The sequence below is a fragment of the Vanessa cardui genome, chromosome 2 (genome assembly GCF_905220365.1).
Source record: "Vanessa cardui chromosome 2, ilVanCard2.1, whole genome shotgun sequence".
Classification (NCBI taxonomy): Eukaryota; Metazoa; Arthropoda; class Insecta; order Lepidoptera; family Nymphalidae; genus Vanessa; species Vanessa cardui.
In genome coordinates, this window is record NC_061124.1 from 3148618 (window position 1) to 3175519 (window position 26902).

Sequence of the window (26902 nt, forward strand, 5' to 3'; positions counted from 1 at the left end):
TAGTTAATTTTGTGAATTCGTACGTCCTTTCTGGTGATTTTATTTCGATTGATTTGAAATAATTTCCTTCTTTTTAAACATTTTTGGAAAGCTAAGAAGACGGTTATGTTTTTAAAATAATCTGCAGGCCAAGTTTCATAAAGAGTTTTTTTAGTTTTTGAGGCATTTTTGAGGAAAAAAAAAATCAAAAAAATATTGAAATAAACTCGTTTTCCGTCTCGCATTTTTAAATTTGGACCGATAGTTATTATTTAAATATTGACAAATATCCAGTGTTTAATCTTTTTTATAAAACAAGAGAAAAACATAGATTTTTATTGAAACTTTTTTTTAAATAAATTTTTGAAGTTGCATATTTGACAAATTTTGAAAAAAACTAAAAAACGTGATAACTCAAAAATGGTTCACTTTTGCACGTTCATTTTGATGCATATGGGGGTTAAAATTATTGCAAATAGTCACCCCTATCACCTCCTAACGGATATGCGTCGAGTTACCAATAACCCTGTAGGTATATACTAGAGATCTAGCTCCCTTCTTGGATTGGATTATCTTTATTCCAATCGTAGTAGGAATAAAAATAAACAAACTAAATGTTTACGTATGTATTGTATGGGATTTCCTAATAACTCAGCAATATTGTGCACTCACCTTTATTTCCAATTTCCGTTTCGATAACGTTAGGTAACAACAGTTTCGTCTGCGTTCAAAACACCATTTTTTGAATAGCATAGATTAATTTGGCTTTTCTTCTTTAATTGTTGGAATATTGAGTAAATTAATAAGGTGGTGGTTAAATTTACCAGCATTCAAAACATTCAGATAACTAATACTATACATTTATATTTTATTAACTAAATTAGTCGTATCATCCTACCTTAATATTACGCAGCGGGATAGGGCAATAATCTAAAATATTAGCTTAAAGTATAATTAAATTAAGAATATGTACAATGTGAATGTGGCGATTTTATTTTCTTAATCTATATTATATAGTCTTAATGTGGATTGACGACAAATATCTCAATCGCTATCCAAGTAATAAAGGTAGATATTCATCATCAAGAAGAGCTTACAGGAAGAAGTCGTGATCGCGTTGCTCTATAATATTACAAAACTTCAAAATCTTTTTGCCAAAAATGTTCGAGTTAAATCGACCTCCCAGTTATGATAATAAAGAGCAATAATTACCGCAGTATTTATCATTTCAACTTCACGCCTCATCGCCAAGCACTCCCGTGTTGACGTTTCCAACAAATTAATGACTTTTAAAACTAACGGTTCGTGCAATTTGCGACGCGCGCGCATCCGGAAGAATGGGATTCGGACGCAGGCGCCACCGCCGCCGTCGGGAATTTGACATTCTAATTTTAAATAATAAAAAAAATTAACCGTATATCCAACTTAGCATCTTTTAGCCAAAATATATTTGATTGATTTTTAGTAAAAATATTCTTAGCTAATAATCATGACCGCGTGGAATGATGGCAAGAATACAACCAGCATTTATTAATTAAGATGTAAATATTTTTGAATAATACAGGGATTTTTGTTTTAAAATAATTATCATTAAATTAAAGAAATGTATTCCACAAAAATAGTCAGACACTAAAAATGCCTACCTTTATGCCATAATGTAAATAATTAATTAAAAAGCTACGGTATTTACCTACATTATATTTTTCTATTGTACAACATTTAAATATACGACCTTTTTTAATAATTACTTTCTTTAAAGTAATGTTCTAATTTTAAAAACTTGTACCGAAATCTTTATCTTTCATCATTATCGCAACAGACGAAATACTACAAATGAGTTACATTAAAAAAAATTCATAGCTTCCTGAGGAAATCTGTAATTTGTGAAGTTATAATATAATCTTAATTAAAAACAGTCGGCCGCAAAAGACGCGGTCTTTTTAACTTTTTACGTGCGCGATGTCGTTAAACTTTGACACTTTTTTACGACTGATCTTTATCTATTCATCGGTTTCGTTAAGAGCGTGTCAGTGTTACCCACTTCACTTTTTAAATAATTTCTCTTTTACTGGTGGCACGTCCCTAGAGACATGAGGCACTTCGACTTTGACATGCCTGTTCAAAGATGTCTTCATAAAAAAAGTGCATTTGAATCGTCATTTTACAATTAAGTGAAGCTACCACTGGTTCGGAAAGTAGATTCCACCGAGAAGAATCGGCAAACATTTTAATTGTTCACGATGAATACTGGCCGATTGTCTGATACTGGCCGGTAAGAAAGAGAATGTCAAGAAAATCGAATGCGGCTGCAATATTTGGTGATATTTACCTATATTATTGATTTTGGAAATAATGAGAATGAGAAGCTAAATTTAGATATAAAATACGGGATGTATTGTAAAACATGAAATAGTGGATAAAATGAATGTGAAAATAGTGCTAATAAATGAATCTGGAAGAATATCTTTGTTTAAACTCGTGACCATCCTAAAACTCTTTTTCAACATTTAATTATAGACTATGGATTAGATTATTTTTATACATTTAATTATAGGTTTTTAAAAAGAAACCATTCTATAAATGTTCCACTTGCTCGGATAAGGACTTCTCTTGTCTTGGGGTGAACATTTTTGGGCTGATTGTACTAAGCAGCTATTATATATACAGTATAGTATTTATATATACTATATACAGGTTGGTTTGGGATACGAAAGTCGTAGTATTTCGTCACTCATATACAGATTAAAGACTTCCTCACGATGTTTCTTTCGCGAGCGAGATCAATAAATACAGACAAATTATGTGGAAAGACAGTGATAGTGATTTGAAGCCACAATCTTTGCCCAAGATTTACATTTAAATATTAAAAAATAACCACTTATTAACTACTTCAAAATATTATAACATTGTTTATATAAGTCGTAAGTTTAACGAAATAATCTTAGACTATTAATACATCTAGAGCCGATATAATGTGAAATACTACTTTCCTAGTGTGCTTGAATTTAGGGGCCAACTGTTGCTTACTATTTTTATCGACATGTTCTCAATACTGATATTAAATAATCAAAAGAAATAATACTGAAATCATCACTTACTTCTTACTAACATAGCTGATTGAAGCGGTAATCTAATACTTAGGAACAAAGTTATTTCTCCGAATCTTCGAAAATAACCGACCACCCTCCGCCTTTGGGTATCAGTTTCAGAGCTGACACCGCCAGACCGACACTCACTGTCAGCTGACGTCGCCGGACCGTGACCTGTCAAACTTACAGTCACTCCTTCATAAGATCTAGGTCATGTTACGATTAGAATAGGTAAACTATTATAAATGTCTATACAAACACTTGAGATAATGTGGCTCTTCAATTTAGTACAGAAAAAAAAAAAAAAACAAAAAAAATTTTTTTGTGAGTAATATATTATTTCATACAAACAAATATATTTTTAAGTTTGTTAATTTTAAAAAAATCCTTGTTTTGTGCTGCATGAGGAATGAATAGAATAATAGATTAAATAGCTCTAAGTTAGAAAAAAATGTATATTACATATAAAGTTGATGTAATTACCTCTGGTGAAACTAAAGAAATAAAATAGGCTATTTGACACTGCGAAAAATAAATTGTGAATTATTGTAAACAGTGATATTATGAGTTTAAAAATGGTTATTTACTAACGAAAGTTGAAAATAATACTTAATTTATTCAAAAAACTCCAAGAAAGAATATAGGCTACTATTTTAACATATAACACTCTAGAACGCGAGTGAAGCCGCCAGCGGCTACTAGTCACAAATACATGCATACGTAAATACACACACCGTAAAATAATTAATAAAACACCGTATGAAACGCCGAATTACTGAAAGTTAAAAATTATAAAGTCGATTATTTTAAGAGATATCAATTTAACAATTTTATCGTCGCATTCGAACATTATATCATTTGTGTAGTTAGCGTAATAAATCCGATTAAATCGGCGACTCTCAACATCCAGTGGTGAGTGCGATGTGATTTCAAAGAGTAGAAATTTGTCCTGACAATATTTACGGTGACAGCGGTAAGTAGCTCATGAGCCCCGACATCAAAGAATTAGGGTTACCATCAATGTCTGCCGAAATAAAATATTTGTGTTATTTTTGAATTACTCATTAATGTTAAACGCTTTTGTAAGCGTTTGTATTGTTTTTTTTTTTATTTATAATTTTTGTATCGTTAATAAGATTTCGATTATTTTATTTTAGGTGTCCATAGCACATATCTTGCCTTATTGAATCCACTGACGACAAGAGTGTTTGTTCGTTTTTAGTCCAGAGGATTCGAATTTCGAATATTGCGATCAATGGGGAAATGCTGCTACGATCTTGTCACCATACCACGTGGTCAAGATTTATACAGTAACTATTTTTAATTCATATTTGTATATATTAATGGTATTAATATATATTATATTGTATTATGTTATTCATTTTTATGTTAATAAACATAAAAGTGTCAACATTGCTTAAGTACAACAACAAAAACAACAGCCTGTAAATTTCCCACTGAGGCATCCTCTCCCTTTGATGAGAAGGCTTGGAATGGTCATGTGACAAAATTTCTATGAAATTAGACACATGCAGGTTTCCTTACGTTGTTTTCCTTCACCGAGCACGAGATGAATTATAAACACAAATTAAGCACATTCATTACATTATTCAGCGGTGCTTGTCTGGGTCCGCAAGCATCGGTTAAGATGCACGCGTTCTAACAACTGGGCCATCTCGACTCAAATATTACAAAATATCACCAACGAACATTCCCTGTTTATCGACGCACGTGGTGATACTACACGACGTTCGTCGTCACGTGTTCCGACAACACGAAGGTCGCATTGCTCCTTCGGGACAGATTAAAAAAACTTCGAACTTGTATGTTTTGTAAATAATATTTTATTAGAGCCCTTTAGCGTTTACCGAAAAAGCGAACGGTAGCAAAGAATTTATAAATAGATAACGCAGGCCACATAAATTAGATTTTTATGCTGCAATTTCAATGAACGTTGCTTATACATTATAAAAAAAATATCTAAAAAAAAAAATTCGATCAAACATCTTAAGTAAGGTTGACAGGGCAGGATATCATATCTGTTTCGGTAAGTAATTGTAAATTAAGGGATAGCAAGGTAGGTGTAACCCTCCTGCCATGAGGTGTAACACTACTATACACGATGCACCACACCCTGGAGCATCTGGCTCGTGGTGACGATTGTCAGTGATCTCTTACTGCATTGGTTATGACGTATTGAATGTGGTTACTGAATTGAGTCTTTTTCTGCGGAAGTTTTACGGGGAACCCCAAGGTACGGAACCATAGGTTTTTAGTAGTTATGAGCACGCTGGCGAGTGTCTTAGCTTTAATTAAGGGAAATTGTTGTTTTCAAATAAAAAAGTCTACCATTAGAGATATATCTAATCAGTAGTAGTTATAGGTCTGAATATTTTGCACTCAACTAATGTAGACATAAACCAGAAAGAAAAAAAGGAGGTAAGTAGTTTGATCTTATTATTAAATATTCATGTCATTAAGTTAATTTATTGGTGTTTATTTACAAATGTAAGTTTTATAATTTATGTTAAAATTACAATTCTTATTGTTCTTCTTGACTTTCACTGTTTTCTTCTTCGCTTTTATTCGTTTCTTCATCACTTTCATCCCACGCGCCAGGGCAGTCGTAGTGTCTGTTGATCCTAAGCCAGTCCTTGTCCGTGATAAACACACGCTGGCCCATCTCGCCCTCGAATTCCTTTAAATTGGGAATTATATCAGTAACAAACTACTACAGTAAAATTAACTGAGGTCCTACCACCAAGTATAGTACAGATCTAACATATTTTCGTAGTATTAAAAAATAAAGTGCTATGTCGTTCCAATCACCCTGTATGTATAAACTCCGTTTAGGATGTTCGGAGGCATATACCATGGTCGGCGGTAAACACAGTGAGGAAACCTACATTTGTCTAATCTCAATGACAATTTACCACATGTGTAACCAAACAGAAGTGAATCAGCATGATGGAATTAGCTTCAAATCTTCTCAACGGGAGATAAGACTTTAAACCAGGAGCGGCACGATATTTTACTTTAACTATTGGTAAATAAAAATTAATATAACATAGACAGATTTTTATATATATTGAGGAGATTCCTTTATCCATACAACTAGAAGAAATTAAAAAGAAAAATAAAAACAAAAGCGCGCGAAATTGAATTAAATCGCCATTAATTTTTCTTTTTGAGCGCGAACTGTAATGTCGATATTGGCGCTATTTGTAATTTGTTAAAAAGTGTTTATTGTGTTTTATTTTGGACTTGCAAGCTTAACTGAATAAGTAGTTTACTTCAATATGTATGATTTGGTGATTTATTTATGTTAAGATAAATTCCTAATAAAATATTTCTTATAAGTATTCTAAATTTGTCATTTTTTATAATGTATTTTACTTCTCTCTTACCTTTTTCGCAACAATAGTCGGCTCGCCATTGGAAGAGAAGGCGTAAGGTCCGTAATGTAAGCAGCTGACGTAGTCGTATTCAACGCCCAAGTTGCTGACTAGATCCGGTCCATAGATGTCGAAATTGTGTTCCGTTCCTGTATCATCGAAAAGCGTTTTTAAATTAAATGAACGTTTAAATTTAATACAATAACATTGACGATGATAATGAATTAATTTGTTCTCGATAGTAAAGTAAGCATCGCGAGGAAGTTTGTACGTTTTGGGTGAAAATCTATTACACGTGTATCTATCACAATCCACATTGGAGCGTTGTGAAATAAACTATATATTTATATATTTTTATTTATTTCTCGTTTTGTTTGAAGACATCGTTTATATTCTTACTCATTGTATTTAGATTATATGTATATTTATTTATTTTATATGTATTGATAATATAATTTATTAATGGATATATAATTTGTGTATTCTATATCTATATTTATTGCATAGTTTTAATAATAGACTCATATCATTTTATTTATTAGTACAGCACCACCCACCTTAGATTCTATGACCTATCCTACACCGTTGGTTGCCTGGAAGAGATCGCTATGTAGCGATAAGGTCGCCGAAATTGTACGCCTGTTATATCAAGGCCATATCTTATGTTATATTTATTTCTATTTCACTGTGTGGTGTACAATAAAGAATGAACTAAACTAAACTATTAACATTCAAACGGAGATAGGATTTTATTTAATTACCTCTATAAAATTATTACGTAGATATGAATAAACGTATACAAAGATTCTTACCCGACATAAGGTTTTCTTCGACAATCTTTACGTATTCATCACGGTTGTAAGTGGACTGCATGTGCAGAAAACCGAGGATATGCATCCATTCGTGGACGATGGTAGCGTGGCGGAAGCAGCCTTGGCCCGGGTAATTGCGAGCTAAGTTCATGGTGTGTTCACCACGAGGCTCCCAGTAGCCAACATGAGCGTAGCAACCAGCTGGCAATCCCTAAGAACATAAGTTTTCGTTTAATTTATTTACTTATTTTTATTTGCTTGCAATTTTTACATTTTTAATTCTAATATGAGTATATAATTAGGAGATACACATACATAGATTATGTAAAATCATTTGAAAGAAAATGCATCCTAATGAAACTATTAATTACCGTTACTGGCTGCAACATCCAAAGTGAAAAAAAAAAATCAACACGGAAAATGAGCAGACGGGAAAGTAATATGTTTGTACAAATATTTCGGCTTAAATATGACTTGGATATGTACATAGAAATTTGTTTAGACTTATAAAAGAAAACTAACCAACATTTTATTTTATTTTATTTTATAAAGAGGTAATTTTTATAAAACCGTTTCATTTCAATAGTAAAAACGATTTGTAATTAGTAATTTTGTTACCAATATTTCTCCCATCCCATTTACTGGACAAATAACTATACATTAGTCGGTGGACGTATCCAGTAAGTAATATAATATGTTTAAATTTCATTGGTGTACTTACAGTGACTTTTACGTAAACCTCGTCTTCAGGCTCCCTGTAGCGGAATTTGACACAAGTCATATTTTCAATATGAGCGATACCGTCTTTAATAGCGGCCATTTGTAGTGGACCTAAAAAAAATGGGTATTATAAGACATAAATTATGTGCCGTAAAAAGGGGCAATAAGTTTGCTTATAAAACGGCAACTTCTATGTAGTCGACAGAAATATTGATAAATTTAATTGTATTTTTTCGAGTATCATATGTAGCGATTTTCTTTGTTACAAGTTCATTATATCAACTACGAAGATTATTATAATGTACCTTTACTCTTATGAATAACTAAAATAAACAACTAACAATTGATCCCCATCAAACAATTTTTAATTTTCTACATTCTAAAAACCTGGAGAAATATTAAAATTTAAAAGACAATGTTCAATAAAAAACGGGTAGAAAATCGACAGCAATTAATAATTTAAATTTGAATATATACATATAAAGTGGTTATAGCAACGTAAGAACGAAGAACCTTTCTGAAAAAAAAGTTTTTTTTTATGGTATAGGTTGGCGGACGAGCATATGGGCCACCTGATGGTAAGTGGTCACCATCGCCCATAGACATTGACGCTGTAAGAATTATTAACAATTCCTTACATCGTCAATGTATCACCAACCTTGGGAACTAAGATGTTATGTCCCTTGTGCCTGTAGTTACACTGGCTCACTCACCCTTCAGACCGGAACACAACAATGCTGAGTACTGTAATTTGGCGGTAGAATAACTGATGAGTGGGTGGTACCTACCCAGACGGGCTTGCACAAAGCCCTACCACCAAGTAAACCTTTGAACTGTATTCGACTAGTTTCAAAGTTTCGTGAACCAGTTCAATTAACATTATTTCATTTGATCAATTATCTATTTTCACCCCTTTAAGGATCAAGATGGAAGATCGAACAGATATTTAGGTCCAGGGCCGTATTTAGGGGAGGGCAACCGGGGCAACTGCCCTTGGACCTCCACATGAGGGGGCCACGTCAGTTTTCAGCGAGTTAAGATATCGTAATGTTACTAATACCATACCAAATTATAATAATGTTACTACTTAATATTTTAAAAGTAGCTGACTGATTGAAATAGAAACATCTAATTAATTCATAATAATATGATTATTAGGGTATTCACGCTTCTGTTTGTCTAGGGCCCCCACTGCTTTGTGGCCCGGGGGCCTCCAGACCTTTCAATCCGACACTGTCTAGGTCTATAATAGTATAATAATAATCATTGGTAATTTAATCCAATAAAATAGTTGACAAAACATTGCGATTATAACAATATTATTTTTATAATTATATAAATATTATTAATTGGCATTATGTGTCGTTTCATTCCACGTCACATTTGATTAATTAGCGATAAGAGTTATCCATCATGATATATTACATAAACCTTTTTGGGGTTTTCCTTTATTATATTTTTTTTTATAAAATAATAATAACATTTATGACGTTGACGTTTAATAATAATGGAGTGTCTGTTTGTAATATTAAAATAAACGCTTTTTACTAAATACATAATATGTATACACGAGACACATACCAAAATAACATTTTTAACAAGAACTAGACCAATGTTGACAAGACTTTCACTGGCAGATAGCTGATGTAATAGGGAGTAACTAAGGCTATTATTTTAGTTATGTATAAAATATTTAGGTGACGGTGCAATCACATCCAAATAATTTCCAGTACCGCACGTAGTCTTTTCGCACGCCACCAATTCGCTGTAACGTCGGGTGCCTCCTATCAACGACTTAATATCACAAAAGCTGTCTAATATATAATTAAATGGAATAGTAATATTTTTGTTAAATTCAAATGCGCACAGAGTTCCGGGCAAATTCAAATGGGTACAGCTACTTAAATATAATAAATAAAAATTTTAACAAAAAGAAAAACCGAATTTCAGTGAAGCTGATGTTGGCTAACTAATTTTTCTTAATATGGATAGATTAAGCGTTCCGTTTATATGAGTCAGAAACTACTTACAGGACAATTTCAAAGGAAACTTGCGAATAAAGCAAAAATAGACTTTCGAAAATGCGGATTTAATCCCTCCCTCCCTCGAAATCCCTCCCTCGGATCCCTCGAAAGGGCTGTAATCGAACTCAGCAAAAAACTTTGAAAAAGACCAACTATATTTCGTACATCATATTATGACATCACATCACATACACAAAATTTGATTAAAGATAGTAAGAAATTCTGCCCCATGTCGCACCCTAACTGCGAGCCGTATAGGAGTTCCATCACTACATAGTATAAAACAAAGTCGCTTTCTCTGTCCCTATATCTTTAAAACTACGCAACGGATTTTGATGCGGTTTTTTTTAAAATATAGTGTGATTCCAGGGGAAGGTTTGTGTATATAATACATGAACAATATAGTAAAGAAACACTGATAATTTTAGAAATTTGCGATGTGATGTCGTAAATAAACAAATCCTGTAGTATATTTAGTATCAGTATTGCACCCGTGCGAAGCCGGGGTGGGTAGCTAGTTGATTATAATATTCGACTATGATAATTACATAAACATAACCACATTACGGAAGGTGACTCAAATATCCAAATAACCTATAAATAAAAGATTCGACTGAGTACCGCTAACGTGCTCCTCAGAATTGTTCCGTTCCCTTCCGTTCCGTTACTTTGTCATGGATCCTGTGCTCAGAAACTTACCAAACTTTCACCAAATTACCCTTGAAGTATATATTTTATAATAAAAAAAGAATTATCAAAATTGGTTAACGTGATTTTCAGTTATTCACCTATTTGTCGCGGATATACATAATGCAAATTTAAGACTTATGTCGTTTTCATATGGATACCATCATCGGAAAAAAATAAAAAAATGGGAACCCACGGGAAGCACTACCTTTCAAACAAAAAAAAAATTATCAAAATCGGTCCACCCAGTGAAAAGTTATGAGGTAACAAACATAAAAAAAAAAAATACAGACGAATTGATAACCTCCTCCTTTTGGAAGTCGGTTGAAAAGACTGGTATCGTGGGACACCTAGTTTCTAAACGAAAATGCAGTTTCTTTTGCTAAGTGTTATATATTTAAATAACAGTCAATGAAATAAACCAACAACGTTTGAGAATAATTAAATTGCTTAGAATACAAATGTTAAAAAATACAGACGAATTGATAACCTCCTCCTTTTTGAAGTCGGTTGAAAAGGTAAGGTGATTGTAGTAATAAGTATAAAAAATAATAAATAAGAAACAACTCATGTTATAGATACTCATAGCTCATTCCAACCGCAGGACCAGTAAAGACTAAGTAGTAAATCTAAGTTATGTTTATATTTAATTTGTAGTTTATACATATATTTATATATTTTTTCGTTTGGATTAATGTATAGTGTTTTATAACATCGATATCAGCTATTGAAGCTTATATATTAATGTTTTTGTAAATACGAGATTTATCATAAATCGTGATAGCTGATAATGAATAATCACGAATTCAAGGATTAAAATGATGGTCATTATGACGATTATAAGTTACGTTAATGATCGAAATTTTGATTGATAGTGAATATCACGCGTAGCTATCATTTCCATTGTAAGCTAGTTTCAGCCGCCGGTTTCGGTTTCGTTTTCATACATTTTTGGAAAGCTAAGAAAACGGTTATGTTTTTAAAATAATCTGCAAGCCAAGTTTCATAACGATTTTTTAGTTTTTAAGGCATTTTTGAGGAAAAAAATCAAAAAATATTGTTGTTATAACTATTTTGTATTGTTATAACTTCGTTTTCCGTCTCGCATTTTTAAATTTGGACCGATAATTATTGTTGAAATATTGATAAATATCCAGTGTTTAATCGTTTTTGTAAAACAAAAGAAAAAAATAGATTTTAATAGATACTTTTTTTTTAAATAAATTTTTGAAGTTGCATTTTTGAAAAATTTTGAAAAATGCTAAAAAACGTGATAACTCCAAAAATGGTTCACTTTTGGATGATGCATATGGGGGTTAAAATTATTGCAAATAGTCACCCCTATCACCTCCTAACGGATATAAGTCGAATTACTCCGCTATATTGTGAACTACTAACAGTTCTTGATTAATATATTGCTATTTGTAATAACACTAATCCACTAACTAATTATTCCTTTTCAATTTTAATACCAAAATTCCATAACAGTTTTATATTAAAAGCGTAAGTCGATTTATGCTTCAGTGATAATAGGTCTACTAAATAGGATGGGAAAATCGGTTAAGCTTTCATTTTGAAGAAATCAGCCGAGAAGCCGTAGAAGTGCAGGAACAAACAGACAGACAAAAAAGGTTATTTTAGTATGTGTACCGTGTATAAACATATGCATTTTGTAAAAAGTGGTTATTTTAACAAAAACAGACTCCAATGTTATGTTATGTAATTATCATCGTCATTTCAGCCGTAAGACGTCCACTGCTGAACATAGGCCACTGCTAAATGCTAATGACTTCCACCTTGACCGGTGAGTAGCGGCCTGCATCCATCGATACCCCGCGAACTTGACCAGATCGTCGGTCCATCTCGCGGGAGGACGCCCTACGCTTCGCTTGCCGGCACGTGGTCTCCACTCGAGAACTTTTTTGCCCCATCGCCCATCAGTCCTTCGAGCAATGTGCTCTGCCCATTGCCACTTCAGCGCACTGACTCACTTCGCTACGTCGGTTACCTTTGTTCGTCTACAGATCTCCTCGTTTCTGATTCGATCACGTAGAGAAACCCCGAGCATAGCCCATATATATTATGTATATATGGGCTATGCTTAATATATAAAATTCTAATATGTACTCGTGTAGAGTGTAGAGCGTTGGCATATAGCTTAAGTTAAATTCTTTTATATTTTTAAACTTCATAAAATATAATATGCCTGTCATAAATGAATATAAGACTGTATATAGTATTAAAAATAAAATATGATATGCTTACCGAATTCATCTTCTCCGAATTCCCAAACAACAGTGTTGTTGGGCCACTTCGTGTTGGGAAAGATGTACGCGTTGCGGCCTGACGCGTATTGTTGCAGCATGGACTCAATGATAAAATCATCTAAGATGATGTCGCCTTGGAATTTACCGCTGTTCTCTTCGGGGTTGGCTTGGGGGAACAGTCTTGAACGTGCGAGGAATTGTTTGCCATCGCCTGTACAGACAAATGTCAATATTATTACATACATAAAAAAAGGTTTTAAAAATATATAAAATAATATACTAGCTCTTCGCACGGGTGTAATACTGATACTAAATATACTACAGTTTGTTTATTTACGACATCACATTTCAAACTTCTAAAATTAACAGCGTTTCTTTACTATATTGTCCATGTATTATATACAAAAAGCTCCCTCTCGAATCGATCTATATATTTAAAAAAAATCGCATCAAAATCTGATATATAGGGACAAACAGCGGTAATCGACTTTGTTTTCATACTACGTAATGATGATAATGATTTTATAGTCTTTGAGGAAAACAAAGGTAATTACTACGTTTACAGTGAACTCATTACCAGAAAGTAGATAGAGATATGAAAACATTATATACCGGCAGGTTATCTGACTAAATGATATATCATAGCATTAAAATCCTGCACAGAAAAAGAACTATATCTAAGAACGGACAGGATCACAGGATTAGGATTTCAGGATCTTTACTAACACAGTTACTGAAAATCAAAATTAAAATATTCTTTATTCAAATAGGCTCATAAAAACACTTCTAAATCGTCATGTTACATAATTAAATTAAAAGTGAAGCTACCTCTGGTTCGGAAAATCGATTCTACCGAGAGTAACAGACAAGAAAGTTAGTTAGTATGTCAGTACACCCGGTTCGGAAAATACCGAGATTAACCGAAAGTAAGTGTGTGAGTGCAGTACAATTAAATTTTTAATTATCCTGTCTAGAAATCAATATTGATAGTCCACAATTTTTATATCCTCAATATAATCTTGTATTGAGTAATGTCTTATTTATTAATGATTTTAATTAATTTAATTGTGGAATCCTGTTAAAGAAATCATATACATTTGGATTTCTATTGTTTAAATTTGGCTTGAAATTTTGCATTATGCATTTAGCCTTTTATTAACATAGTATTTTATTTCATTCAAACAATAAGATTTCAAAATCGACCTTGACATTAAACTTTCAAGGTCAATTTCACCTAAACTTTTTCATGCCCAAATTTTATTTAAAGAAGTTCACACTTACTTGTCTTTGTACTTTCCAAGTAATTTCTGAACTCCTCGATTTCCTCCCTCGTCCTCACGATGGAGGGCTTCGCCACAACCACCCCGATAAGGCACAACACGACAAACCCACGCATCATCACGCTTCTAATGCTACCACCATCTCATTAATCACTTATATATCGACATTATCTTCGTGATAATTTATTGCGTTAATAAAGTCGAACTCATTTAAATGTGTGTGTAATAAGTACGCTTACCTAATTGTTTTTTTGTATAATCTATATAATACAAATTGTGAACCATATCTTTCTCTAATTTATTTGACAAATAAAAACGTGAAACGAATTCTGGTATAAAATATATGTCCATATACATGTTTATTGTGCTACATTTTTTTTTGTTATCCTGTTAATGCTTCAATGTTCATAACATTAGTAATTTGACGTTTTCTACTCTCAAAAATCAAGAATTAACGACTGTCCATTGATAAAGGCACAGTCTAGTTTTTGATGACGGTACTTGCCGGGCACGGATGCTTCGGTAACTAACCTAAACAGGATAGCGCGGCGGGAGGTGTCCTGCCATGAATGTGGTGCGCCAGTAGACAAGGCGTACCACACCCTGATTGAGTGTGCGAAGTGGCACAGAGGCAATTTCTGGTGGCTTTTTGACGGACACCTAACGCTGCTAACCGTCATCTACGCTAATGCGTTCCTTCTGCGACTTATTACCATACGATCAGTCATTGTTAGCAAAATTACTAACTCTCAAAATGTATTTCAAATTTACTCATTATACAAAATATGTTTTAAAAATGCAAATGTAATTGCTGCACAGAATGGACATCTCCAGATAAATATATACAGGGTTATTGGTAATTCGACGTATATCCGTTAGGAGGTGATAGGGGTGACCATTTGCAATAATTCATTTTTGAGTTATCATGTTTTTTAGCTTCTTTCAAAATTTGTCAAAAATTCAACTTCAAAAATTTATTTAAAAAAAAGTAAAATCTTTTTTTTTCTTCTGCTTTTTAAAAACAATTAAACACTGAATATTTGTCAATATTTAAACATAAATTATCGGTCCAAATTTGAAAATGCGAGACGGAAAACGAAATTATTTGAATATTTTTTTGATATTTTTTCCTGTACTGAAAAAATGTACCCTGTATAATAATGACGAGCCTATCTTTACTTTAAATGGAAAACTGGCTCCTCATAAAATCAATTGATCCAAAATATATAAAAATATTTTTAATTACTATTTTTATTATTAGACGTATAAAATAATAAATAAATATAAATATCTTAATTAGATGATAAATATTTTTATCGTTTCTATTGAAAAAATCCAATCAATAATGTAGTAAAGATAAGATAATTATTTATTGTCACGCCCTTTGACGCTGCACAACGACGGTATATCTCGTATTCACCTTTTATCCCGCAACCAATTCTGTACCGCAGTGTACTGAATAATTTTTACGTTTCCTTTTTTTAAATTCAAATTACGAGAAATCATGTCATCAATGTAACTGATCCTTTTTTTATGTGTCAAAAAACTCATTTTAAAAAATTACATGTTTTATTCTTAATTTAAATTCATTTTAATTAAAAAAATTCAAATTATATTTCTAGGATATGTACACATTTATAATAGTGGTTTCTATACAATCTATTTCTTATTTCTGGATGTTTAAATAGAAGCCAATAGAAGCATGTTTGGGTGTTAAAGAATTAGAATTATATATCTGAGAATTATATAATTCTAAAAAAGTACTAGACGTCGAGTACCAGTAGTGAAACTAGGCAGACTATGAAATTGTTATTTGCACTGTTCAATGCAGCTATGTACGGAGAACTTCAAATATAGGCTTATAATAAGTAGCATTGTAACTCATAGTTTAACCTTATTTAAATATTAATTTATCAACTAATTAGTTTGTTTTGTTATCCATATTATTTTTTATCTACATTTTTAAAAAATAACTTGTCATTGTTTGTTTCTTATTGCTTTATAAACCACTTTTAGATTGAGTTTGAATTGTGTACACAATAATGACGATTGACGATTTATGCTGGGAAGAGCTGGAGTAACAAAGATTGATCACAGTGGCGTGCTGTTGGAGAGGCATATGTCCAGCAGTGGAAAACAAAAGGCTGTTGATGATGATGATGATAATGATGATGACACAATAATGTCATGTTGACAGGACGATCGCGTCACACAGCAAGGATACTGTGACCTGCAGTCAGCCAGATCCTTGCTTTAACTGAACACCAAAATATAGGTTTCTATTGGAGTTTACTACAACTAAGTATTTGGTACAGCGTGAGGACTAGAAAAATATTAGAATCGGATTAATGTTATAGCCAGTACATTATTATTTACTCCCCATAGATACTCGCCCATTCGAATTGCATGACATCCTAAAAGGCAGTTATTGTTGCTTGGTCCAAAACTGACCTTCTCTTTTAATTAACCTACATTACTCATAATTTTACAGACAATATATTATTCACTTTAATCTCTACAAAGTTGAGATTCGCGTCTCTTGATCTTGCAATAGTGGTGAGTTAAACAAATTAATAAAAAACACATTAAATTCATATTCATCGTATAATTTCAAATTTAGAACGACCAAAGTGATCAGTACATCATTCTGTATCTTCTTCTGTTCGGACGACTGCCGGTGGTGTCTTTTCGGAAAGAGGAGAATAGAAATCGACTTCTTTCTTTAGATTTTCCACGTCTTCACTGGACCAGCCCCCGGGGCAGTTGTAGTGTCTGCGCAGTCTCACCCAGTCCAAGTGAGTAACGTGATCCATTTGGCCCATGATTCCCGGGAAACTCTGTAAGGTTTTAAAGAATATATTTAAGGAATCGTGCAAAAACATCCTGAAAAATTCTGGTCCGGCCAATTGAGAATAAATTATTAGATAAAATTGTGAACCATATATTTACCGTTACATGACCTAAGCATAATTACCAGACCAATGAAAATTCTAAAAAATATAATTTTACAACAAATTAATTATGTTGGTTGGGTTAGAAAGGAACAATTTTATAAATTGATCTTGTAGCGCAGCGCTGCTGAAACATATACCAGTTGAGTGTGTGAAATTATATTTTATATACAATTAGCGATCCGACCCGGCTTCGCACGGTTACTACTAAAAAAACAGAAATCTGTTAATCCTACTACTATTATAAAGGCGAAGGTTAGTATGTATGGATTTTTGTTACTCTTTCACGTAAAAACTACTGAATGGATTTGAATGAAACTTTACCACAATATAGCTTATACATCAGAATAACACATAGGCTACAATTTTTGAGGTTTCTAATGTGAGGTCGTAAAAAAACACATTTTTTGCGCTTACATTGCAAACGCTGACTGAATTCTACAAGATAGATCAAAACAATGTACTACAGTATTGTACAACTTAAAAAGGTCTACAAAAAAGTCCGTGATGGTATATGTTTATCTCTTAGGAATAACCCACAATAACCATTTTTTATCCTTTACTTTGTACGAGAAATAATGACTTATTTACGAAGCGATTTTAAGCGATTACTAGACTAGACGGGACGAACCTGAAGTCCACGCGAACGAAGTCGCGGGCAAAAGCTAGTTTTAAATATCTAAGTATACATAGGGACAGGCAGCTGTAACTTTGTTTTATACTATGTAATGATGATACAGTTGTTACAAGGATAGTTTCTCATACATTTTAGGTGAAATTATGATTTGTCATTGTCACACTGTCCAATAAGTTACTCCAAAATTCTATATGAATTTAAGTAGACTTATAACTCATGTCAAATAATATATGAAAGATTGTAAAACTAAACGCTTCCCTAAGGATGTCTGGACCAGATCGCACTTTAGTGATAATGCCGCCTTTTTTAATGTCATAGCATTTTATTTGTTTTTTTGTAATTGTCCTTTCGTAGTAAAGTTGGCAAAATTTTATCAAGTGGTATTCCACTAGGATAAATTTTTGGTACTAATCTATATACTAAGTTTACAAAAAAACCTATATGTCTATCTAAGCTGACGTCTCAAGTTCTAGCCAGAATCTGTATAAGGTTGAATTTATTTCAATAATATAAAATTAGTTATTGACATTTATATAAATGCGACTAAGGTACATTCTTAATGTTTGCTTATGATACTTATTGATGGAAAGAAAGATTACTATGACATTTGGCGCCGGAAACGGTGTATTTAATTATGTGCAAATAATACTACCTACTGTTTTTATTATCGCATTTAATTTACAATGCAATGAAATAATAACTCAAGCCCACTTATCTACTTAAAAGTTAATAATATAAGTAATAAGTACTGACCACAAAGCGATAACACGCTAATTATTCTACAGCCAAACGAAATTTGTTCAGTTTGAAGAGTGAGGGAGCTAAAGTCACTACAAGCATGCATCTTAGATTAGACGAATGTTATGAGAATTGTATGCCTCTAGAAGTCTATGGGCGACGGTGATCACTTTCCAAAGAGAGTTTTCCCAAGATATTTTTACATGGGGTAAAAAAATATCTTGGGAAAACTGTATACAATACAATAAGTAATAATTATTTTTTTTGAATTTGCTGTGTCCGCGACTTCGTGTAGCTGGACGAAGGGACAGAAAAAAAAATGTTATTTTGGTATACGTACCGTTTATACATGCATTCAGTAAAAAACAAATACTTGAGTGACATTCAAGTCACTCGAAACAGTCACTCGAATTTTATTATATGTATTTATATTTTATATCAATATAAATGCGAAAGTAATTCTGTCTGTCGCTCTTTCACTACCGAACCAGTGAACCGAATTTGATGTAATTTAGTATGAAGTAAATTTGTCAAAATTTGACATTTGCAAAAATCCAAGGATGGACAATGACATACTTTTTGCATAACATATGACAACCAAATCCCTAAATAGCAAGCAAAGCCTCAGTTCACCTTACCCTGAGTGGAGTAATAGTTGGGTGTCCATTCCAGCTGAAGGCATGAGAACTGTAGTGCATGCAGCTGGTGTATTCGTAGGGCAAGTCTAGGTTGCTGACCAAGTTGCGTTCGTAGCGATCGAAGTTATGACCCATTCCTGTAATATATACATACAAATGCTATAAATTGTTTAATAAATAAATGTTGTACAACATCGCATACAATACTCTGATCCCAACGTAAGTAGTCAAAGTCATGTGCTATGGAAAATCAGAAGGAATGACGGTACCACAAATACCTAAACAACATAGAAAACTAATATTTATCTACATCGACTCGGCCGTCCGAACCCGGGAAGTCGACCACGGGTCGTCAATGTTTATGCAAGTTAGATATTATTTTTCGGAAAAGAATGACATCAAAGTCATGTCAGGAAACATAACAATATAATAAAGAAACACTGATTACTTAGAAATTCTCTACTACATTTCGTATCAGCAATGCACCCGTGCGAAGTCGAATCGGGTCGCTAGTTATATACAAGTCGCTAATATTAATAGTAATTTTGCTATGTAAAAAAATATAAAAAAGTTACCTTGGACAATGTTGCCATGGTTAATTCGCACGTAGTTGTCCCTGGAGTAGGTCGACTGCATGTGGAAGAATCCCAGGACATGGAGCCACTCGTGGATAATGACAGTGACCCAGAGGCAGCCCTGTCCGGGGTTTGCACGGGCCAAGTTCAAGGTGTGGACACCACGACCAGCCCAGAAACCAACGCTGGCGTAACAACCGTCAGGTCTTCCCTGTTGGAAGAATCACCATTAAAATATCATAATTTCGCTAACTTGCTGTTATTTTATAAGAATTGAACCGAGGTTTTCATTGCAGTAGAACTGGCAGAAGGGCCCATGTACCAGTTCCTGTGGTAATTGGGCACCACTGCCTATATATTGGCACCGTAAACATTCCATACATCGCCAATAAACAACCACATCTAGGACCTGATAAGCAGTGACGAATTTACCAATAGGCTAAGCAGGCTAGAGCCTAGGGCTTCAGATTAAGAGGGGCGGCAATTTTAGCCCAAATTTGCTATTATCTTACTGAAATAAAAGAATACTTATATGTATACACATTACGTCCGTAATCAGTTTTCTCGTCACTACATAGCGGGTTGGAAAAATAATCTACTACTGACAGAAATATCACCTAGTTCATTATCATACTAATAACGGGAAAAAGCCGATGTAATAAGGACGATAGATCAATTCAAAAAGTTGCCATTTTCAAAATATATGTAGGTAATATAATTTGAATTTTAAAGTCAGTTTGGGCGGCAAAAATTGAATAGTCTGCAAGCCAGCCTTGAAGTATACTAAATATAAGAATCACATATAAGGAGTTATTGTCAACATATAACATAGCCCTCAAACGTCCTAATATCAATACACTCAGAGGCAAATATCGGTCACTAAAAGCGCTTCATTCTATAGATTTAAAACGTATACACACTATACGATTAAAGCATATTTAATAATAATCGCTTTACTTATTTTGAGTAAAATAAACAAACAAACTTATCTTCATAATATTAGTATGATATTGATGATATAACTTAAAATGATAATGACGTAACGCATGATTGGTTGATATGATATCTCTGATAGTATTCAATTAAACATTTTAAAATAAATTAGTTTTTATCGATAAAAAAAGCAATTCGTTTTTAAGCTACGTATTTTCACTACGGTTATTTTGTCTATTTAAACACTAATCTTTTCCCTCTAACTTTTCTTTGGTATCGATAAGGGCACCCGACTTCAAGAGGTCACCATAGCCCAATGATAATGGCGCTAAAATAAATATTAACCATTCCTCACATCGCTAATACGCACAAATCTTGGGAACTATGTCCCTTGTGCTGTTTATATACTGGGTCAATGAGTAGTGCTGTTTGGCATTAATATCTTTATCCACAAATCCGTAAATACGACACAACTTAGATGTAGCATCGGCAAATTCAATAAAACCGATTACTGCCGATTTATACAACCAACAAAAATAACTGCCTATCGCGCCATTCGACGCTATTCGTCGCTATAGATTCTCTCGTCATTTCAACCCGAGAAATCAATGTAAATCGACGTGTCAAATTGACGAATATATTAGGTCATATGATATTACAAGTAATTACGTTTGTTTAAAGATCATATTCACATAAGAAATAGTTATAGATAATTTGGGAGAGCGTACTTAATAATGTGATCGGTTTTACGAATTTGACCGATACTACATCTAAGTTGTGTCGTACTATACCATCAAGTAAATATGTAGTGTGATTGAAAAACTAACAGTTAATAAGACATAGTCTCTGTCGTTGGCGTTGCGGCGACGGAACCTGACGCAGGAGAAGTGCTCGATCCACCCGATGGCTTGCAATATAGCCTGTTGCTGAGCGGCATCTTAAAACATCAAGAAATGAGACTCAGGAACAAGTTTCAAATATAATGTCATAAATCTTAACACTTAAAAAAATTGGAGTGTCTGTTTGTTATGTTTTAGAGATTTTTATGAACAAACATACATTTACGAAATTAAGCACACGTGCCTTGATAATCACACTTAAATATTATAAAATTCTAGCATATATAGGTACAATTGGTGTCCAAGGAATTGATGACCTCCATGAACGCATATGTATGTATGTATATTGGGTACATATACCAAAGTAACATTTTTTACAATTTTTGTTTGAGTCTGACTGTCTTTCTGTTTATTCTTGATAATCATTAGACCAGCTGGACCGATTTTGATGGGATTTTCACTGATTTATGCAGGAAAGAGGTAACTTAGGTTACTTAATAAGTTATAGTAAATTCTGCGAACCGAACAATATTTATTTGTTGTTAAATTTAAACGCGAATGAAGTCGCGGACACAACTAGTATAGATGTAGAAAATTCATATATTTTTAATATTGATTACTTATTGTCGTCCGAGAATGCGCTCGCGTTTTAGAGGTTTGTTATCAGGTGTTAGATATAAACAAGTAGCATTATTATCTTTTCTAGGTCTTAAAGATGTATAAATTGTATTGTATTGTATAAATTGCACGATGAAATGCAGTTTCATTAAATTCGGTTCAGTTGTACAGCCGTAAAAGCGTAACAGACAGACAAATATATTTATTATTATATTATTACATTCATATTTATATTAGTGTATGTATTATTTACTACTTAATTAGATAGGATCAATTAGGAAAATTTTGGTATCTTGTATATTATCCTTAGTCTTTGTAGATTTTTGTTGGACTTTGTGAAGGTCAATATCTTTGGCAGATAACACAAAGTTGGTGTGATAGTTATTTATCAAAGCGGTTTTAAGTGAAAGTATTTATATCATATGCCACGGAAAAAGATAAATATATCTTTAAAGACCTCTATTTTTATCAACGAAGATCAAAAAAGATAGGTAATTTGGGTTGTTTTTTTTTATACTTCTTATCTTAGAACCTCTTCATTCATATTACACTTGAAATAAAACTAGTTCACGGGTAGACTACCCGTGACCACGAACGCTGTAAAGCGCTCGAAACGTCGGGATGATAAAAATAATTAATATACGCGGTTTAAATCCGTTAAAACTAGTTTTATTTCAATGTGTAATAATCGCGAAAATCTTTCGATTCTTGCTTAGATCCACATAGTTTGAAAAAAATTATATTATTAAAAAATATGTATTATAGATTTCAAACCTTCAAAAGAATCATAATATTATAAAACACTTACTGAATTCATTATGGCCAAAATCGTATACCACGACGTTTCCAGGCCACTTTGTGTTGGGCCAAATGTACGCGGCTCTACCAGCAGCGAAATCCGTTACCAAAGCCTCAACTTGCCAATCGTCCAACACGATATCGCCTTGGTATTTGCCGCTGTTTTCCCAGATGTTGGCTTTGGGGTTTTCCAGCATACGAGAGTCGATACGAACTCCACTCTCTATAAAAAATATAATTTAGGTTTCATTAATTATATAAGACTCAATCCGTACGATGTTCTTTAATCTAAGAAACAATATCACTTGTTTATGGACTTGATAAAACATCAGTTAAATAACATCTTGTAAATTTTCCGCTGCTAAGTTACATCCTCATTATAATCACCAAATATAGTATTTGGTCATTTTACTTACACACTACGCTTGAACTCGCAATAGTAGGTTAAAAGTCTGGTGTACTAGGCCACCCCTGTTCTTACTGTAGGTATCAGCTCGCCTTTAAATATACATGCTAAACTGCTATTCAAGAATCATCCAATATACAATATTACATTATTTAATATTTAAAGTTACTTTGTTTATAATAATCATATTAAAGTTAGCTCTAAGTTGGATGGATTTTAAAAAATATAGATATTTTTTCAAGATTTCAAAAATAAATTATAAACCAACCAAAAAATAAAGTTATAAAAACATATTTGAAAACATTTTATTTGAATTTACAAAAAACATCAAAATCGTAACACACCTGTTCGGCTGTTTTCCAAGAATTTTCGGAATTCCTCTATTTCCTCCCTGGTCTTAGTGACCGAGGGAGTCCCCAAAGCCAAACCGAGGGCACACAACAAAACAGTCAGCCGCATCATTTTGATGTTTTCGAAAAACAATCGTCGCCCTTTTTATAAGACGCGTGGTACAAAGTCACTTAAATATATTTCAAAAGATAAATCAAGTTAATTATTGATTACCGTGATTGGATAAGATAGAATCAGTGATTGATACTCGTGTTACAAGCTCAAAGTGTAGGTATCACTTAAAACAATTATTTTCGTGACAACTTTGCATATGTTTATGAATTACTAGCGACCCGCCCCAACTTCGCACGGGTGCAATGATATTGTCATATCATAGATATAGTGATTCAAGAAGAAGGTTTTTATATATAATACATGTCCATGTAAACTGTCCAGTTTAGTAATGTGTGATGTCTCTGTGATGTCTCACAGTGGACAATTATTAAATACTCATTCTATTCATCTTTACTAAACTGTCCATATATTATATATAAAAACCCTCTTCTTGAATCACTATAACTATTAAAAAAACTGCATAAAAATCCGTTGCGTAGTTTTAAAGATTTAAGCATACATAGGGATATAGGGACAGAGAAAGCGACTTTGTTTTCTACTATGTAGTGATATGTGTCTTCTGTAATTATAATTAGATATAATCAATTTGGATAAACATTAATATCATACGTTTTTTTTAATTGATTTTATAATAGTGGATGGCACGCGAAAGTTCACGTTTTTTCAACAAATATTTACAAATTCCTGAATCTATGACAGGTTTTGTTTTTATTTAATTTCGTTGTAAGCTAAGGTCTCTTAGCGCGGTTTAAATCAATTTTTTAATCAGCCCTGTCAGTAACTTTTTTCAATAAAATGAATTGTTTAATCGTATCAATAATTGTCTTAAATTTTCTGCACATCTAGGGCAGGAGCTCTACAAAATGAGACCATAACAAATGTTTTATGTGCGGCTATTGTCACAAAATAGCTGTGACAAAAATCGGCTCATGCTATTAATACATAAGACAAGCAAAGCCGTCGGCGTTAAACTGTCATCTAATATTAATATTACGGTAGATTTATAAGAAAGCGTTTTGGTTTCCTGTGTTCCGGTCTGAAGGGTAATTCATTTATTTACACAAGGAAACCTACAAGATAAGATTGTTTTTATTTCATTGGCGGTATTAGTAATGATATGCTAATTCTTATCAATTGCTAATGCCTATTGGTAATCATGTCTATGAAATCTGATTAAAAGGATTTTTCGCGACATGGGACCATGTTACAATAAAGTCAAACTTGGAATTTTTCAGTTTAATTGACTCCTAATATAATCCGAGATGGTCCCGTAAATAGAAGAAGCACCAAGCAAGTTCAACCACCAACAACTGAGTTTTAATGTGCCTACTTAAGTTGTGTTCATATTTCTATGTGATCGGCAATGAAAGAAATAATCCTCAGGAAAGCTACACGTATCAAATGAAAAAAACTCACATACGTGAATAACCCGTGCAGGACCAGTGGATAAATTACAAAACTTCTCAACATAAAAATCTTGTACATCGGAATTAAGCGAAAATTAAAAGCGTGTAGTGTGTACCCTACTTAATGCATAATTGCTATATAAACACATGTCAAATCTTAATCCTAGTTATCTTGACACTACACTTGCAATGAATAATTAGATTTTTCATTCTTATCAGATCAAGCGATCCCGCAGACCAAATACTAAATAAGCCTAAGCCGACGGCTTAAATAATTAAGGCATCTATCTTCATTAAGATTTTTCCATTTCAAACAGTAGATGAGGAACCCGGTTTTTGTCTTCAGAAAATCCACATTGCTAATGGTACTTTCTAAAGAGCTTTCAATTGTTATTCCCAAAAAGCTTTGAACAGATTAAAAATGTAACAAAAACAATTTGACCTTAGCTTTACATTTTACTTGTCATTTTAATATATTTTTTCAAGCAAACTATCTATTTTTTAAAACAAAATATGAATAAACATCACATTAACCACCATACGGTAAAGATTTGAAAAAAAAAGAAAGAAATTGTAAAGAGAAAAAAATATGTGATGGGATAAAATATATTCGATTACTTTTATGTTAAAGGAAGATAATAAACAAATTAATGCATATTACTCTTATATTTTATGTAAACGTATATTATCTGTGTTATGCATCTGTCATCTCGATTGAAACATGGGCGCGCGGTTAAAACGGTAGTTGTGTGCATAGCGGGCTGATATTGATACATTTTACCATTAATCGGGCACATTCATTGTTTTCCCACTCTCTTCAGCAACAACAGCAACAACAGCCTATAATTTCCCACTGCTGGGCTAAAGGCCTCCTCTCCCTTTGAGGAGAAGGTTTTTGGAACACATTCCACAACGCTGTTCCAATGCGGGTTGGTGGAATACACATGTGGCAGAATTTCTATGAAATTTGTCACATGCAGGTTTCCTCACGATGTCACCGCTGAGCACGAGATAATTCATCTCGTGCTCAGCGGTGACAAATTAAGCACATGAATCAGCGGTGCTTGCCTGGGTTCGAACCCGCAATCATCGGTTAAGATGCACGCGTTCTCACCACTGGGCCATCTCGACTCTCACACTCACACTTCCCACTCTCTTAATCTAGCTAAATTCCACAATATTTAAAATGGCAACCTTTCGATTGTATTATTTACACAAAAATAATTTTAGATAAATATTATAATAGATATATAATAATAGATAATTATTTTACTGGTACATAGCTTTCAAAATTTAAATGTCATATATTTAGTTATGAAAAACTGATTCATCGCACGTAACGTTGGCGAAATAATCTGTGCCTTTTGTGGCACAAATAGAAGCCACAAAAAAAACTGTTTTTTGTTTCTGTTCCTGCACGATTAAAGGATAAATTAATAAAATATCTTTATTTATATTTAATCTAATTGGTAAATCGAATGTATATATGAATATTACAGATAGGTCAGCATATTAATATAAATTTCTTGATATTAACTGTCCATAAATAATTAAAATTTCTTGTAAACATAAATGTGTAATTAAAATTTATTTTTGTTTTTAGCAATTTAATCTACGAACCGTATCAATATCAATTATTGTCATT

The 26902-nt window shown here is 32.8% G+C and overlaps 2 protein-coding genes across 2 annotated transcripts; both read right to left on the bottom strand.

Moving 5' to 3' along the window:
- Positions 1-5551: 5551 nt before the first annotated feature.
- On the bottom strand, positions 5552-14398 carry LOC124538698 (zinc metalloproteinase nas-4-like). Its single transcript, XM_047115845.1, has 6 exons — positions 14255-14398; positions 12972-13184; positions 7997-8106; positions 7276-7486; positions 6476-6612; positions 5552-5766 (listed from the first exon to the last, which is right to left on the bottom strand). The coding sequence occupies exons 1-6, from the start codon at positions 14370-14372 to the stop codon at positions 5611-5613; spliced, it is 945 nt and encodes a 314-aa protein (XP_046971801.1). The 5' UTR covers positions 14373-14398; the 3' UTR covers positions 5552-5610.
- A 2440-nt stretch (positions 14399-16838) lies between these two features.
- LOC124538834 (seminal metalloprotease 1-like) lies at positions 16839-23893 on the bottom strand. The gene is made up of 6 exons (XM_047116061.1): positions 23731-23893; positions 22991-23203; positions 21553-21662; positions 19793-20003; positions 19218-19354; positions 16839-17090 (listed from the first exon to the last, which is right to left on the bottom strand). The coding sequence occupies exons 1-6, from the start codon at positions 23846-23848 to the stop codon at positions 16896-16898; spliced, it is 984 nt and encodes a 327-aa protein (XP_046972017.1). The 5' UTR covers positions 23849-23893; the 3' UTR covers positions 16839-16895.
- Positions 23894-26902: the final 3009 nt, after the last annotated feature.